Here is a 16665-nt window from a genome sequence, read left to right as displayed (position 1 = left end):
CAACGGAGTCACACAGCGGAGAAACCATTTCTGCTGCTCCAGAGAAGCGGACACGGAGCAATGGATCCAAACTACAAGAAAGAAGATTCCACTTAAACATTAGGAAGAACTTCCTGACAGTAAGAGCTGTTTGACAGTGGAATTTGCTGCCAAGGAGTGTGGTGGAGTCTCCTACTTTGGAGGTCTTTAAGCAGAGGCTTGACAACCATATGTCAGGAGCGCTCTGATGGTGTTTCCTGCTTGGCAGGGGGTTGGACTCGATGGCCCTTGTGGTCTCTTCCAACTCTATGATTCTATGATTCTAAATGCATGTAGTGTGGAAAGCTTCAGTCAGAGTGGACACCTTAGAATTCATCAACGGAGTCACACGGGGGAGAAGCCATTTAAATGCATGGAGTGTGGAAAGAGCTTCACTGAGAGTGGAAATCTTAGAATTCATCAACGGAGTCACACGGGGGACAAACCATTTAAATGCATGGAGTGTGGAAAGAGCTTCAGTCAGAGTGGGCACCTTAGAATTCATCAACGGAGTCACACAGGGGAGAAACCATTTAAGTGCATGGAGTGTGGAAAGAGCTTCAGTCAGAGTGGGCACCTTAGAATTCATCAACGGAGTCACACAGGGGAGAAACCATTTAAATGCATGGAGTGTGGAAAGAGCTTCAGTGGGAGTGGACACCTTAGAATTCATCAACGGAGTCACACAGGGGAGAAACCATTTCTGCTGCTCCAGAGAAGTGGACACGGAGCAATGGAGCCAAACTACAAGAAAGAAGATTCCACCTAAACATTAGGAAGAACTTCCTGACAGTAAGAGCTGTTTGACAGTGGAATTTGCTGCCAAGGAGTGTGGTGGAGTCTCCTTCTTTGGATGTCTTTAAGCAGAGGCTTGACAACCATATGTCAGGAGTGCTCTGATGGTGTTTCCTGCTTGGCAGGGGGTTGGACTCGATGGCCCTTGTGGTCTCTTCCAACTCTATGATTCTATGATTCTAAATGCATGTAGTGTGGAAAGCTTCAGTCAGAGTGGACACCTTAGAATTCATCAACGGAGTCACACAGGGGAGAAACCATTTAAATGCATGGAATATGGAAAGAGCTTCACTACTAGTGGAAACCTTAGAATTCATTAACGCACTCACAGGTGAGAAACCATTTAAATGCATGGAGTGTGGAAAGAGCTTCGCTGAGAGTGGAACGCTTAGAAAGCATCAACGGACTCACACAGGGGAGTAACCATTTAAATGCATGGAGTTTGGAAAGAGCTTCAATAGAAGTGGACACCTTAGCAAACACCATTGAACTCACAGAGCGAAAACCACTTACTTATATGGAGTGTAGATAGCTATTCAATCCTGATGTTCTTACAAAACATCAATGGACTCACAAGGAGGAGAAGCTTTAAGAGTTGAAACCCAGCAATCTACCAACAAACTGAAAAAGCAGAAATGATTTGAATGGAAGGAGTGTGGGAAGTTCTTCTATTACCTTATATGTATATAATTTTATATGCAATTTGTTTTTATATGGAATTTATTTACAAATTGCTACATACTTTCCAGATACACATTTATTTCATACTTGACTTCCTCTCCATGGTTTCCCCATAGAATTTTTAAATTGCTGCATATTTCAGATATTTACACCTTACCTTTTCCACACTCTTCTCCAGCAAGTTTTCAACTGTTGTTTTCCATTCAGCTCCTACTTGTGTTTGTACATGTTTATAAAAATTCTTTAAATATTCAACAAAAGGTTTCTACTCCTCCTTAATGTCTGTCTTGATCTCTTATTTTCATAGTTAAATTTGCCAATTTGACATATTCCATCACTTTTAACTGCCGCTCTCTTGATCAAGTGTAGCTATCTCTTGATTTTGCCATTTTTGTGCATAAAGTACTTTTGCTGCTGTCGTTCATCTGTCTTCATGGAACATTTAACCCAGTTATCCCTAAAAGAAATGGTTTCTTCAGGAGCATCACCCTAAGTAAAGTAATTTTCTCCCTAGTTATAATTCATCTGGTTGGCTGAAAGCCACAAAGATGTTTTCTTTTCCAACAAATCCTTATACATTTCCCAAGCTCTTTATAAATTCTTCCTAATTACATAATTAATTACAAAAAAAGTATTTGGTATTTTGCCTTCTTTTGAGATACCTTTCTGCAGTGTTCTGTCTTAGTCCAGTGATACTACTCCATTAAAATCGCCCATAATAATTATATTTCCAACATAAACCTCAGACATACTTTCATCCAATAGTTGGAAGAAATCTTTCTTTTTCCTCATTAGGTGCGTCAGCTCCTACCAATAATATTTTTTTCTCCTTCACCATCACTTTCACTGCAATAATTCTTCACCTCTAAAGATCTGTTTAGAGTCCAGTTTGGAATTCATATATAGTACCACCCCTCTTTTCTTTGTTTTATCTGAATTCCTGTCCTAGTCCTTTATTTACCAATAATCATTTTTGTTGTTGTTTCCTTGTGAAAATATGTGTAATTTTATTTCATTTGGTTTTGTTGTTCAAACCATTCACATTCAATGAAAACAATTTTAAATCCATCATTGAATCCTTTAAACAGTTTTAAGTCCCCTTTCCCCTTATCAGCTATCTCCCTCCTCCAGCTCGTCTCCCAGCTCTTTTTTAAAATATATTTCCTCTAGAATGCCTCTGTTTTTATTGGCCCTTGCCATCTTTGTTTCTTCCCTATGTACATAAAAAAATTCCCTTCCAGGAATTCTCAACTAAAGGGAATTGAATTCTTCTTGAGCGCATCAGCCAGAAACTTATAGCTGGTTCTTTTCTTCAGCAATTTTGAGCATTGTAATCAGTTTTTCTGGTAGTGTGTTTGGAGTTCTTGATCTTGAGTTTCATAAAATCAATCAAACTGGTAGTTTATTTGCTTTTGCATAAGCTGATTTCACTCTGAAAGCAAGAATCTCCATCAAGTCATTTTTTTCTTTCTTTCTCCTCTTGTTTCTCCTTCTCTACTTTGGTTGAGGGTGTCTTCCTCGTCTGGCCCATAGTCAAGTTCTTGTTAACACCCAACATTTTTATAGCTTTCCACTTTAGGCAGAGTGCTCCGATGTTCCAGTAACCCCAGAGCCTTATGGGGGGGCTATACCCACACTCTCTCTCCCACCTCCAGGGCACCTGTAGTAAAGTTAGTACTTTGGCCAAGCGGAGAGTGAGGCCTTGTGGGAAACCAGCAAGAATTATGGGAACTAGGTCCTGTTGCTTTAACCCGTAGACCCGTTGGCTCCAAGGGCGTGAAAGGTTTACTATGGAAGAGGAATTCTCTGGATAATGTGAAGGGTTGACACCTGTGAGGGAAGTTATGTATATCCAGCCGGTGATGTTATCTCCCTGTTAATTGCCCAAAGGAGGTGCATTTGCATAAGCTCCAAGAAAGGGAGGAAACAACTTTGATCTAGGCTCTGGAGTCTTAATTGGCCCAGCTGTCAGAAGTTAAAATTATTAACCCACAAGCTGGTCATTGGAGAATTCAAATGTAACCAAGAGTGGTGATTGTCCTGGGGGATCTGATTCCACGTGCAAATTAGGGATAAAAGATCTTGAGAATGGCTGGGAAGGCGCGCTCTGCAATCCACAAAATCGCCCGGCTGCTGATGTTCCACCTAAGCACCGGTCTTTTGTGATGAAGATTTCCTAAGACCTCTGAACGCGGATTTCTGAAGGACTCTGAACTCTCCTATCTTTGCCTTAGAGTGTAGAAGTGAGTATTAGCTAGCTATATTTTGCAACGTTTTTATTTTCTCTTTACTTGTAATCTACCAAAAGATGTGCCTGCTTTTTAGCATGTTCTTTATGTTTTAAAATAAATTTTAAGCAAGAAACTTTCACTTGTATTGTGTGTGCCTATCCGGGAAAATAGCTAAATCCAATGCCTAGCTTCTTGGTTGTGCCTTACTAAAGAATTTCTACCTGCAAGCTTGTGGAAGCAACTTGTAGTTTGGGGTTAACCGGTAACGAAGAAACACAGCCGTCTCCCTTGAGCTGTGGCTTAAGGTAACCCTGGGACAAGGGAGCCTTACCAGTTCTGTTTCGTCCTGTTTCTGAAAAGGTAAAAGGGTCTGCCAGCCTTGCTCCAGAAGCCTGGTCTGGCCGGAGAGCAAAGACAGGTGAGGGAGGGGCAAATGGTTGGGGACCAGTTTACCACAGCACCTGATCTGCTGTGGAGGGCGCATGGCAGGCGACTGAACTCTGATGCGACAACTCTGATGCGACTGAACTCTGATGCGACAGTCCCAGAGTGGTGCATCAGTTAGAATGGGATGCTTAAGAAACCTCTACAGATTCTCAAAGGGGAGAAGAAAACATTTAGATGTATGGAGTATTTGACGTATTTCTCTCAGAGTTCACTTTCCTTCCCATCAATGAACTCAGATAATGGGAAATCAGTCTTAAATGCATGGAGTGCATGTGAAGTTCTGGTATTTGTATATAAAGTTGTATAGACAGGTCTTTAAAGAAATGAAGGTCATGTCTCACAAGTATAATAGCAGATATAATATAATGTTAAATAGGGAGGGGGAGAATCTGGAGTGCTGGGGTGAGTGATGATGTGCTGAGAGCCAGCTGATTTTGGGGCCTTGGTGGTGTTACCGGAAAAATCCAAGGGCTCCCTTGGACAAAACAAAGACACCAACCAGGATAACTTGGAGCAAAACAGCAGCCTGTAGGCTTGGCCTTTATTGAGCTGATGCATCAGGGTGTTCCCCTCACTTGCAGGAGAGAGGAAAAGACCCAGAAAAATAGTGTGCTAGGTCTTATAAAAACTTTTGAAATTCCCCTCCTCTAGGTCAAGCCCACCCCCAGAAACATCATGCATACATTACAGAAAGGAGGGGTTGAGGGAGGAGTTGGTGGTGGTAACCTGAATGTCCTGTCACCTGGCTGGTTCCTCCTTTCCCCCTCCCATGAGTCACTTCCAGGAGACAAAGGGGAGTTGGCAGTTTCCTGCCCCCAGAGGGAAGATCTGATCATTGTCCTTTGTTTCAGTCCATGCTGAATCCACTCCCATATGCAAGTTCTTTGTGATCTTGATGGTCTTCTGTCTGGGATCATCAGGGTTGGCATAGCAACTGGGCAGGGCTCCTGTGGATGTGCTGAGATGGTGAAGGGATTATGGCTGACCAGGACTAAGCCACCCCCCTTTGATAGTTCTTGTCATATGGAGTAAAATAAAAATGGAACAGTGGAATCCGATGTATGGTTGATTTTCTATGAATTTATAACAAATGTGGTGTATGCAGTGTGTGAGTGTGTGTGAAGTTTGTACAAACAGAATGATTGGGGTGGGGGGGGGGTCCTGTTACAGTTCCCCCGTTCGGAGATAAGATTGCAAAGGTGGCTACTTTGCAATCCTTTTCTCCGCACAATTTAAGGTGGTAAATATTAACCTGCTATTCTCCGTCCCAGATGTGTGTGTCCATGTGAACCTGAAAGGGACTTGGATATCATGCTACTTTAAGGATATTTGCATAGAAATATAATGGTGTAACAGTGCACATAGTTGGACATAGGATATCATGTAAAATTAATATTTTGTTGCTCAGTTACTTGTGGCATTCTAGTACCTTGGAAGAAATATTTTCTCAATAGTGGCGTATGCTTTACATTTAGCAGGAAGGTCCACTAATGACTGAAAAATGCAATTTGCTTTGTCCCCCGCCATTTTTTGTGTTCTCAGGTGTAAAGGTAGCTCTTCTGTGGTCTCACACCGGCCTGGTGTCACAGGAGTGGCAATCCCTGGTGAATCCACTTAGGGCTTTCATATCAACCATGTTGCCTGGCACTCACCACAGCTGTCACAGGTTTGGGCACTTCATGAGAGAAATGTCTTTGCCTTGGCCATTCTATGGGATTTTATTATTATAGGCTTTGGTCTTGCAGTCATGGGAAGTTGCTCACTTGCACATTAAGGACCAAAAAGCTAATTGCAGCCTGGATACACTTGCCCAATTCAAACTGAGTCCAATTTGAATTTTTCTTGCCCCATGGTTCTCAACTTTTCAAACCAATCTGTTAATAGGGCACTTGTCCAAATAAGTCAATTTAACTCTATAAGGGATTATTCCTGCTAAACCAAAGCATATGCACCTTCATGTATCTTATCAGCTTCTCTTTGGTTAAGTGAGTTTTAGCACATTTTAAAATGGGTAGGGAAGTTGGCAGAGTGCCAGGTGGAACAACGAAATGTAGTTATAAATTTATCTAATTCTAAACATTGGACTACATAATAGCCTGGTCTGTTAAAAGGCATAAAATGTATGAGAATCCTCCACTGGGTTGTAAGGAATAAGACATTAAACATAAAACACAGAAAAATAGCCCCCAAAATAGCCCCCCCCCCCATTTGTGGAAATAACACACTGTCAGACACATTTCAACATTCCTACGTAATAACACATAATACAAAACAAACTAATTAAATATCAGTTGCATATCTTGAGACAATTGGGATATTTATGTATGCATCTTTTGAATCCTGGAGCACAGTCTTGAGGTTCAAAGTGAGAAGATGTCCTTGCAATTCAACTCCACCCCCCTTTGTCAGCCCCACTTCCCCTTTGAAAGAAATTGCTGTGGCCACTTTGAAAACTTTGGTGTCTGACGCACCATTTTAAGAAATCTGAAGTAACAATGAAAATAAAAGAGTGTTTCTTGATGTGACAACATCGGCTAGAATGTTAATAGCAAAATACTGGGAAATGACTTAATACCAAGAAAAAAATGAATGGCAATTTAAAGTTGTGCAAGTACCTTGCACTAGCCAAAATGACAGAATTAATAAGAGATGCTCAGGCCAAAGGTAAACAAGTACCATTCCACAAACAATGTTTGGTTGTGCTTCGATTAACTTCATAGACATCATGGAAAAACGGATTAAATAAATGAAAACAGATTATTTGTAACTTAAAAAGTGTCAAAGCCACAAAGAGATGGAAGTCACTAATATAGCAGGAATTCAGACTTGTTTCACAGAACAGAAAGAAAGTTGCTGTGGGAGGGGGGGGAAGGGACAAACACTTTGTTATCGGGGTTCACATATCCTGTTAAAAGGGGAAATTATTTAATGTGAGAAGCCTGTCAGGAAATGCTGTTCCTAAAATTCCCATTGGGGGGGGGAATGCTTTGATATTTACCTGTGAAAAGAATTTGGCACGTTAAGATTTGGAACCTGGAAAGCTCTTGACTTTTGATGGGCTAGTTTTTTTTTAACCCTTTTGTCTTACGTAGCCCCTGGAGCAAAGACACATTAAGGGTGATTTCCCTCAATGGTTCCAAGTTTTTTTACATAAGGAAATTTGGATAAGTTTCTCCCTGCAGGTGAAGCTCTCAAAACCTCCTCTCTCCACCCTACAGTTCCCCCCTTTCCTCTCTCTCTCTTTCTCTCTTTCTCTTTTGACTGATCTAGCCTCTGTGTATGTGCAGAGTTCATGTCTCAGCAAACCTTTTATACTATTGAAAATGTTGCATCCTTTGGCTAAATTACCATTTGAATAAGGGAAGGGAAGGGTATGGAGTAGATTTTAAAAATAGGGTTAGATTTTTTAAACAAAAAAGAGAAACTGAGCAATTAAAGTATTCAATAAAGTTAGCAATTGTAGCCCAAGCAAAAGGGACTGCTTCCTTTATGTACAGGAAAGGGCTAATATCCCTCTGGCTATTCGCGGAACAATGCCACGCCCTTATATATGGGAAAAAATGGCCAGAGAGTCAGAATTCATAGTTTTAATGATAAACACTGTAATCACTCAAATGCTTGATATTACCAGTTGTGCTTCAAAACATCCCAGCTTCACCTCTCACCTTTTAAAACTAAAGAGCAAAGCTAGGCTGAATTTCAACTCCATCACCACACCAGAATTTAAGAATTACCCTCCAAGGCTTGCAGACACATGTTCCTTCCACACAGCCACAAATTGGGAGAGTTGAAAGAGACCCTGGGGTCATCTAGTCCAATCCTCCAAAATATAGGGTTCACAGCAAGATTTGTACTATCAAAGAGACATACACATTTAAGTACAGATTTACAACTGGGAAAGGAAACATCTATGCTCCTATCATGTACTAAGGAAGAGGAAAATAAAAGTACCCAACTTTACACAGAACCCTTTTAGCAGATCTTGAGATAGTTTGAGTGAGTTTGCTTCCTTAGACTAAAGAATGCAAGTTCCTAGTGAAATGATATTTAAAGGAAGATTGAAGTGAACAGTTTTTTTCTAAGATAGGGAGAGGATCTTTTATTAAGCATAGTTAAAACAGCTATAGATTTGATTTAAAGGGAACACAAAAGTGAATAGGAAAGTGAGATGCAGGGTACCTTGGGAAAGATTGCTCCCCCCTCTTTGCGGTTTCCTTTAAAGGAAGCTTACTCGGGAGTAAATTTACCTGGCACAGAAGTAAGAAGGGAGAAAAAAACTGAAACAGATAGAATGAAACGGGGGGGGGGCATTTTCTGAGAAAAGAGGCCAGGAAGTCTTATAGAGACTGATATCAGGAGCCTTACAATAACTCTTCTGTCCAACCAAATCAAAGTTAAAACTGGACTCACATATTTTTCTTAGAAGGAACACCATACTTTCATAGGCATATGCTTAATGAAATACATACACTGCATTTTAGCTTGAGAGAGCAATTGTGCTCAACTAGGCTTTTGCAGCAGAAACATTAGGTTAACTTCACATTCCAAAATAGACTGGAACACAGGTGTACTCACAAACTCAAAAGTTACAACAAAACATCATTTACCATTAGACTTAAAATCACCCTCCTCACTTAAACTAGAGGAAGGAGGTGGGGTAATCCTCCTTTCAGAACACAAGTAGCACGTATACAGGATTTTACCACTTGGGAGGAAAACTCTCTTTTAGAGCCTCTCAAATAACAAACATTTGCACACTTCATTCTCCATTTTGTCTTGTTTAAGATTGATAAGGCCCAACATGGCTTCCTTAGATTTAAAATTTTTGAAGCAAGCTTGCAATTTAAAAACTATGTGCATTTAAGAACAGTCTGTGGATGCCGAGGCCAATGTAAATACAAACCCTTGAAATATTTCTAAATCTTTGAGTACATCTCTTATTCATTTTCCTTATTTATTTATTATTCTTTGTTCAGAGAAACTAAGATCTCTAATGCGTGGGCTCTCAGGCTGGGCTGTTATTATATCTACTGCCTTCTGAGCACCATTAAGTTTACGGTTTCATGTTCTAGCTTTAGGTTATAGTTTAACAACACAAATTTGATGTGTTCAGCTCTCCCTAAGGGTTCACACCCTGATTTTGTTGAAGGATCCCTGAGGTGGCCGCTCTGCCCTGGGTTCCAGGTGGTGAGCCTAAGCCACGCACTAAAAGTTACAACGGTCTCGTACTTTGTACTTGAAAGACCATTTTGCCCCTTTATTTTATTTTTTCCCAATTGGAGATGGCAAGGTGGAGGGGCATATTAGAATCCTCTCTGGGGCAAAAAGGCTTCATGGAAGCTTTGTTGCCAGGAGGAGTCCAGCTAGGGTGTTTAGTGAGCTCCCATTCTCTCATATGTTATTATTGAGCCTTCCCCCCCCCCCCGTTAACGAAATACGCTAAAGACAGAAAGAGTGGAAACACACACACAAGGGAGGAGGGGCAATGGGAAAGAAAGGGGGGACAGATAAAAGATCCTTTCAGTACTCAAAGTACCCTTGACTAACACAATTCCTACTTATCTATAAACCACGAATTAATTTCTGGAAATCTCAAACCTGAACCTGAAACAAACCACGGGTCCCTCTGCCCAGAAACTCAAACCACGGGTCCCTCTGCCCGGAAACTCAAACCACGGGTCTCTCTGCACGGAATTCCTTTACCTCAGCGCTGTTTACAAGACTAATCCTAGTGTGGGGCCCCAATTTCCCCCTCTACCATCCACGACAGCCTCCTGCCTAGCCTTTGAGACTAAGTTTGGAGTGCCCTACTGAACGCCTGCGCAATGCAGTGCCAGATCGGGGTCCGAGAAAACAACCAAGGTTTGAAAGGAAGCAAATGACCTTGCGTTAAAATACTTTTGAAAAGATGCCACCGGACGACTCCGAGGGAAGACGTCAGAGAAACAGTAAAAGAGCCACGCTTTCCCGGACTCAATTCCAAGATGGAAAACGGGGGAGAAAAGGAAAAGTTTTAGACATCCCTAGACGACTCCGAGAGGTAACGTCTGACAGAAAAGTTCCGCGATTTCCTGGTCACTTTCCGAAAGGGAAAATCGGGGGAGAAAAGAGGAGAGTTGAAAACGTTCCCAGCCGACTCCAAAGGGTAACGTCAGAAATGAAAGAAAGAAAGTCTAGCTGTCGTGGGGACGTTACTTTCCCACCCCCCTCCCAATGTATTTACTTCAAACCATACTCACGTTCGAAGATGTCCCCCGCGGATCCCGGGATCCTTTCCCATTAGCCGGCTTGACCTCGCCTTTGCTCCCCCTGGTTGGGCTTTTGGTGACGATTGATTACCGCCCGCAAAGAGGAGGCAGGGAGAGGAAGAAGGATCCCTGGGCTAAGGTTGCGCCCGATCCCCTCTATCTCCCTCCTCACCTTTGCAGGAGAACCAAGTGTCCCTGAGCATGGTCGCCAAAACTGTTACCGGAAAAATCCGAGGGCTCCCTTGGACAAAACAAAGACACCAACCAGGATAACTTGGAGCAAAACAGCAGCCTGTAGGCTTGGCCTTTATTGAAGTGACTGCACTGAAAAGGATATATCAAGAACTCTGGCCGAAAGTTTCAATGTAAGGAATAATTCCTACTCAAGAGTTGAAATGAAAAACGTGTGTATTCTGCTAAGAATAACAGTTTGAAGCTAATAGTAAGTTTTAGCACAACGTGTAGGTACGATAGTCTTAAAGTAATGGTAAGTTTGGAACAACGTTTAAATACAAAAATAATGTAGTTTCAAATATACAGTGATGTAGTACAAAGGTACATGAACAACAATTGTTTTATACAAGTCTCAATAGCAGTCAAAAAGAGTCCACATATATAAATCAGAATAAGGAATAAAGAATAAAGAATCAGATGGGGCCAAAAAGGAGTATCCGAAGTGTGAATCAGGTGTACGACTCAGTAGTGGTAACCAGGACAGGGCCCTGTTTCGGAGTACACGCCTTCTTCAGCTGGTAATATCAAAAAATATGTCAAGATGGATCAAGGTGCTTCAATCCATAGATCATAAATATAATAAATTATATATATTCTAAAGTATGTTAACACATATCATGATATTTGGTTCCATACCTCGGTTTTTTTTGACGACTATAAATCTGTTGGAAGTCTGTATCATTTAGTTCTTTTATGTTTCTTTTTCGACATGCGGCTAGAAATAAGGATTTCCAAGAGTTATTATTTTCAGTCAAATTAATTGTGAAAAACGGACATCAGTTCAGTGTTTTCTCACCTTCGAAAATTGCATCCAAGTTTTCTTGCGTTTCTCTGGCGTTTTCTATTAGGGAGTGAAATCATTGTCTTATATGTGTGTCTGTGGGGGAGGGAGGATAGGCTCTCCCTTCTTAAAGGTGTAAGCAGAAAAGGGATTTAAAGTCCAAGGCCATCTATGGTGGTTTATTAAAGAAAAGAACTGTAGTCTTGATGTTCATTCAAGCCCTTGGGGGACATCGTTTCAAACAAATGAATATATCGTGCTTCTTGTTGTAACAATAGTCTATCAATATTTCTCCTGGTATATAGATCTACTTTTGGTTTCCAAATAATAAAGAAGACAAAATCCTCTTCCGTGTGTTTTTGTTGTATATAATGTTCCACCATTGGGGCTTCTTGTATTCTGTTACGGATCCGTGATCGATGTTCATTTATGCGTAGTTTAATTGGTCTGGTGCTTTTGCCTATATATATCTTTTGGCATGGGCATATCCATGCATACACGCTATTCTTCGTGTTGCAGTTACTAAAATGTTCAATTTGAAACTTGAAGCCAGTCCGTATGTTGGTGAACTCCTTTACTTGTAGTGCGTATTTACATACATTGCAGCTACCACATTTGTAATGGCCTTTAGTTGATGCTTCCGGGTATGTAAGTTGGTCCGATTTCACCAAATAATTCCTCAGTGATTTGGTTTTTTTTAAGCCAATTATGGGTGGTTTTTGACATCCTGGGATGTTGGATAACAAATGCCAATGTTTATATATGAGTTTCTTAATGCTAGAAGTATGTGGTGTAAATTGCAGTGATGTGCAAATACGATCTTCTCTAGGTTTATCCGAGGTTTTTATAACAAGAAGATCTTTCCTGTTTTTCATTTCCGCTCTATCTTGAGCCGCAGCAAGAGTCCGTGATGTGTATCCTCGTTGTAACAAGGACTGTGTGAGTTGGTAGGCCACTATTTTGTAATCATGTTGGGACGATGCATTTCTTTTTAGTCTTAAGTACTGTCCATACGGTAGATTATTCAATAAATGTGGAGCATGAAAGGATGAAGCGTGTAATAATGAATTTCGATCAGTCGGTTTATGGTATGGGCGGATCTTAAGTTGTAGGGAATGATCTTTAAAGACTGTAACATCCAGAAAATTAACTGATGTGTCATGAATGGTACCAGACAATCGTATATTTGGATCTTGGTCGTTAATCCATTGGAGGAATTGTGTTGCTGTGTCTTGATCCTGTATAACGAGGAACAAATCATCTATAAACCGATAATATTTGATTATTTTAGATCTAAAAGGATTGTTGTCATGAAGGATGAAAGTTTTTTCAAAGTGTATCATGTAGATATTCGCAATAGAAGGGGCACAGGCAGAGCCCATCGCTACGCCTTTGATTTGCAGATAGAACTGTTTTAAATAACGAAAAAAGTTGTAATCCAAAATGATGTCCAGAATATTGAGTAAAAAATGTGTTGGAGGTTCTCTCGTGAGTCTGGATTCCAAAAGAGTTTCTATAATCGACCTGACTTCAGGTAACGGGACATTTGTATACAGCGCCTCAACATCCAGGGTGACAAGGGAGGCCTCCTTAGGTATGGTAGTGTTCTCAACGTGTCCAATAAATGTTTTCGTATCCAGAATATAAGACGGAGTGTCGATGGCGAATGGATGCAAATAATGTTCCATATACTGACAAAGGGGTTCTAAAAGAGAGTCATTACCTGAAACAATCGGTCTGCCTGGTGGAGCATTAAGTGATTTGTGAATTTTTGGAAGTATATAAAATACTGGGGTACGTGGATATTTATTGACTAGAAATTCAGTTGTTTTTTTATCGAGGTATCCAAACGATATGCCTTCCGATAAGGTGGTCCTGATTATTCTGGATACATCGTCGGTAGGGTCTTTGGGCAATGGTTTATAAAAATTGCTATTTTGCAATTGTCTATTTACTTCTGCGGTGTAGTCCTGAGTATTCATAATGACTATGGCTCCGCCCTTATCTGCTGGTTTTATCACAATATTCTCATCCGATTGAAGGTTAGCAATGATTTCTCTGTCCTTTGCGGTAAAATTCCTTTTGTGTGGAGGTGGTCTTCTCTTTTCTATTTTATTAATGTCTTCTAGTAAAACCTGGTAAAATGCATTCAGGCGGGCATTATCTACATGCGGGTTAAATGATGAATGAACGCGGAATGGCGATGGTGTAGTCTGAAAATTGCCAAAGTGGCATCTTAGTTTAACAAGACGTACAAGTTTGAAAATGTCCACCCTTGTCTGGAACGCATTATATTTAGGTGTGGGAACAAATCCCAATCCAAGATTTAAAATTCTCTCTTCTTCATGGGTTAGTATGCGTTTGGATAAATTTACAACTAAAGACGTCGTTGTTGATTGCGGCGCTTGGGAAAACCCTGTTGTTTAGAATAATCAATGGTATGTGGACGTAAATCATATTGTCTTAATTGTCTGGGTTGTCTTATCTGTCGATGTGGAATTTGTTCCTGTGAGTCGCTCTGTTCAGAAGATTCAGCACTACTGGATGAGAATTCAGTTGTTGATCTAGGTTGAATACTAGTGTTAATGGATTTCTGCATCCATGAGAAAACGTGATCTGATTCGTAATCCCTACGATCGCGTTCAAACTTCCTTAGTTTCTCAACTTTTATATTATCCGAATAATTCTTAAGTTCTACTTGTAATTGTTTAAATTTATCTGGGTATCCTCTGAACTTTAGTGTAATCGGCCATGAGTCTAGCGTGTAGGTTGTATCTAGTTTGTCTTTTTAGAATATTTAGATAAGTGTTCCAATCATTGTTGGGTTTGATAGGAGTTTCATTTGTAAGGGAAGGTAAGGAACCAAATATCTTCTCTTTTTCATCAGCGGAATACGAAAAGGTCTCAGCCCATTTGGCCATAGTAATCGTTAAAGAAATTGGAGTTCTTGTTGAAACTGCACTGAAAAGGATATATCAAGAACTCTGGCCAAAAGTTTCAATGTAAGGAATAATTCCTACTCAAGAGTTGAAATGAAAAACGTGTGTATTCTGCTAAGAATAACAGTTTGAAGCTAATAGTAAGTTTTAGCACAACGTGTAGGTACGATAGTCTTAAAGTAATGGTAAGTTTGGAACAACGTTTAAATACAAAAATAATGTAGTTTCAAATATACAGTGATGTAGTACAAAGGTACATGAACAACAATTGTTTTATACAAGTCTCAATAGCAGTCAAAAAGAGTCCACATATATAAATCAGAATAAGGAATAAAGAATAAAGAATCAGATGGGGCCAAAAAGGAGTATCCGAAGTGTGAATCAGGTGTACGACTCAGTAGTGGTAACCAGGACAGGGCCCTGTTTCGGAGTACACGCCTTCTTCAGCTGGTAATATCAAAAAATATGTCAAGATGGATCAAGGTGCTTCAATCCATAGATCATAAATATAATAAATTATATATATTCTAAAGTATGTTAACACATATCATGATATTTGGTTCCATACCTCGGTTTTTTTTGACGACTATAAATCTGTTGGAAGTCTGTATCATTTAGTTCTTTTATGTTTCTTTTTCGACATGCGGCTAGAAATAAGGATTTCCAAGAGTTATTATTTTCAGTCAAATTAATTGTGAAAAACGGACATCAGTTCAGTGTTTTCTCACCTTCGAAAATTGCATCCAAGTTTTCTTGCGTTTCTCTGGCGTTTTCTATTAGGGAGTGAAATCATTGTCTTATATGTGTGTCTGTGGGGGAGGGAGGATAGGCTCTCCCTTCTTAAAGGTGTAAGCAGAAAAGGGATTTAAAGTCCAAGGCCATCTATGGTGGTTTATTAAAGAAAAGAACTGTAGTCTTGATGTTCATTCAAGCCCTTGGGGGACATCGTTTCAAACAAATGAATATATCGTGCTTCTTGTTGTAACAATAGTCTATCAATATTTCTCCTGGTATATAGATCTACTTTTGGTTTCCAAATAATAAAGAAGACAAAATCCTCTTCCGTGTGTTTTTGTTGTATATAATGTTCCACCATTGGGGCTTCTCGTATTCTGTTACGGATCCGTGATCGATGTTCATTTATGCGTAGTTTAATTGGTCTGGTGCTTTTGCCTATATATATCTTTTGGCATGGGCATATCCATGCATACACGCTATTCTTCGTGTTGCAGTTACTAAAATGTTCAATTTGAAACTTGAAGCCAGTCCGTATGTTGGTGAACTCCTTTACTTGTAGTGCGTATTTACATACATTGCAGCTACCACATTTGTAATGGCCTTTAGTTGATGCTTCCGGGTATGTAAGTTGGTCCGATTTCACCAAATAATTCCTCAGTGATTTGGTTTTTTTTAAGCCAATTATGGGTGGTTTTTGACATCCTGGGATGTTGGATAACAAATGCCAATGTTTATATATGAGTTTCTTAATGCTAGAAGTATGTGGTGTAAATTGCAGTGATGTGCAAATACGATCTTCTCTAGGTTTATCCGAGGTTTTTATAACAAGAAGATCTTTCCTGTTTTTCATTTCCGCTCTATCTTGAGCCGCAGCAAGAGTCCGTGATGTGTATCCTCGTTGTAACAAGGACTGTGTGAGTTGGTAGGCCGCTATTTTGTAATCATGTTGGGACGATGCATTTCTTTTTAGTCTTAAGTACTGTCCATACGGTAGATTATTCAATAAATGTGGAGCATGAAAGGATGAAGCGTGTAATAATGAATTTCGATCAGTCGGTTTATGGTATGGGCGGATCTTAAGTTGTAGGGAATGATCTTTAAAGACTGTAACATCCAGAAAATTAACTGATGTGTCATGAATGGTACCAGACAATCGTATATTTGGATCTTGGTCGTTAATCCATTGGAGGAATTGTGTTGCTGTGTCTTGATCCTGTATAACGAGGAACAAATCATCTATAAACCGATAATATTTGATTATTTTAGATCTAAAAGGATTGTTGTCATGAAGGATGAAAGTTTTTTCAAAGTGTATCATGTAGATATTCGCAATAGAAGGGGCACAGGCAGAGCCCATCGCTACGCCTTTGATTTGCAGATAGAACTGTTTTAAATAACGAAAAAAGTTGTAATCCAAAATGATGTCCAGAATATTGAGTAAAAAATGTGTTGGAGGTTCTCTCGTGAGTCTGGATTCCAAAAGAGTTTCTATAATCGACCTGACTTCAGGTAACGGGACATTTGTATACAGCGCCTCAACATCCAGGGTGACA

The 16665-nt window shown here is 40.0% G+C and overlaps 4 protein-coding genes across 4 annotated transcripts in view; all 4 read left to right on the top strand.

Moving 5' to 3' along the window:
• Positions 1-1913, top strand: part of LOC310701556 (uncharacterized protein) — a 72679-nt gene extending 70766 nt beyond the window's left edge. The window contains exon 3 of the mRNA XM_083492647.1: positions 1266-1913. The gene's annotated coding sequence lies outside the window, so the exon portion shown is untranslated. The remainder of the gene's footprint in view (positions 1-1265) is intronic.
• Positions 1-16665, top strand: part of LOC310699314 (uncharacterized protein) — a gene marked incomplete at its 5' end in the record, with an annotated part of 338944 nt that overhangs the window by 122324 nt on the left and 199955 nt on the right. The window lies entirely within an intron of this gene.
• Positions 1-16665, top strand: part of LOC310701854 (uncharacterized protein) — a 175018-nt gene that overhangs the window by 138299 nt on the left and 20054 nt on the right. The window lies entirely within an intron of this gene.
• On the top strand, positions 108-1913 carry LOC310701973 (uncharacterized protein). Its single transcript, XM_083493567.1, has 2 exons — positions 108-1144; positions 1229-1913. Exon 1 carries the CDS (start codon positions 227-229, stop codon positions 785-787), a length of 561 nt encoding a protein of 186 aa, XP_083349693.1. The 5' UTR covers positions 108-226; the 3' UTR covers positions 788-1144; positions 1229-1913.

The sequence above is a fragment of the Podarcis liolepis genome, assembly GCF_965112155.1.
Source record: "Podarcis liolepis genome assembly, chromosome: 2".
Lineage (NCBI taxonomy): Eukaryota > Metazoa > Chordata > Lepidosauria > Squamata > Lacertidae > Podarcis > Podarcis liolepis.
The sequence above is the reverse complement of the archived record's forward strand: the minus strand, read 5'-3'. Positions and strand labels throughout refer to the sequence as shown.

Coding starts and splice junctions, on each gene's coding strand:
- LOC310701973 (XM_083493567.1), top strand. CDS start 227: ATGGTGTTTCCTGCTTGGCAGGGGGTTGGACTCGATGGCCCTTGTGGT.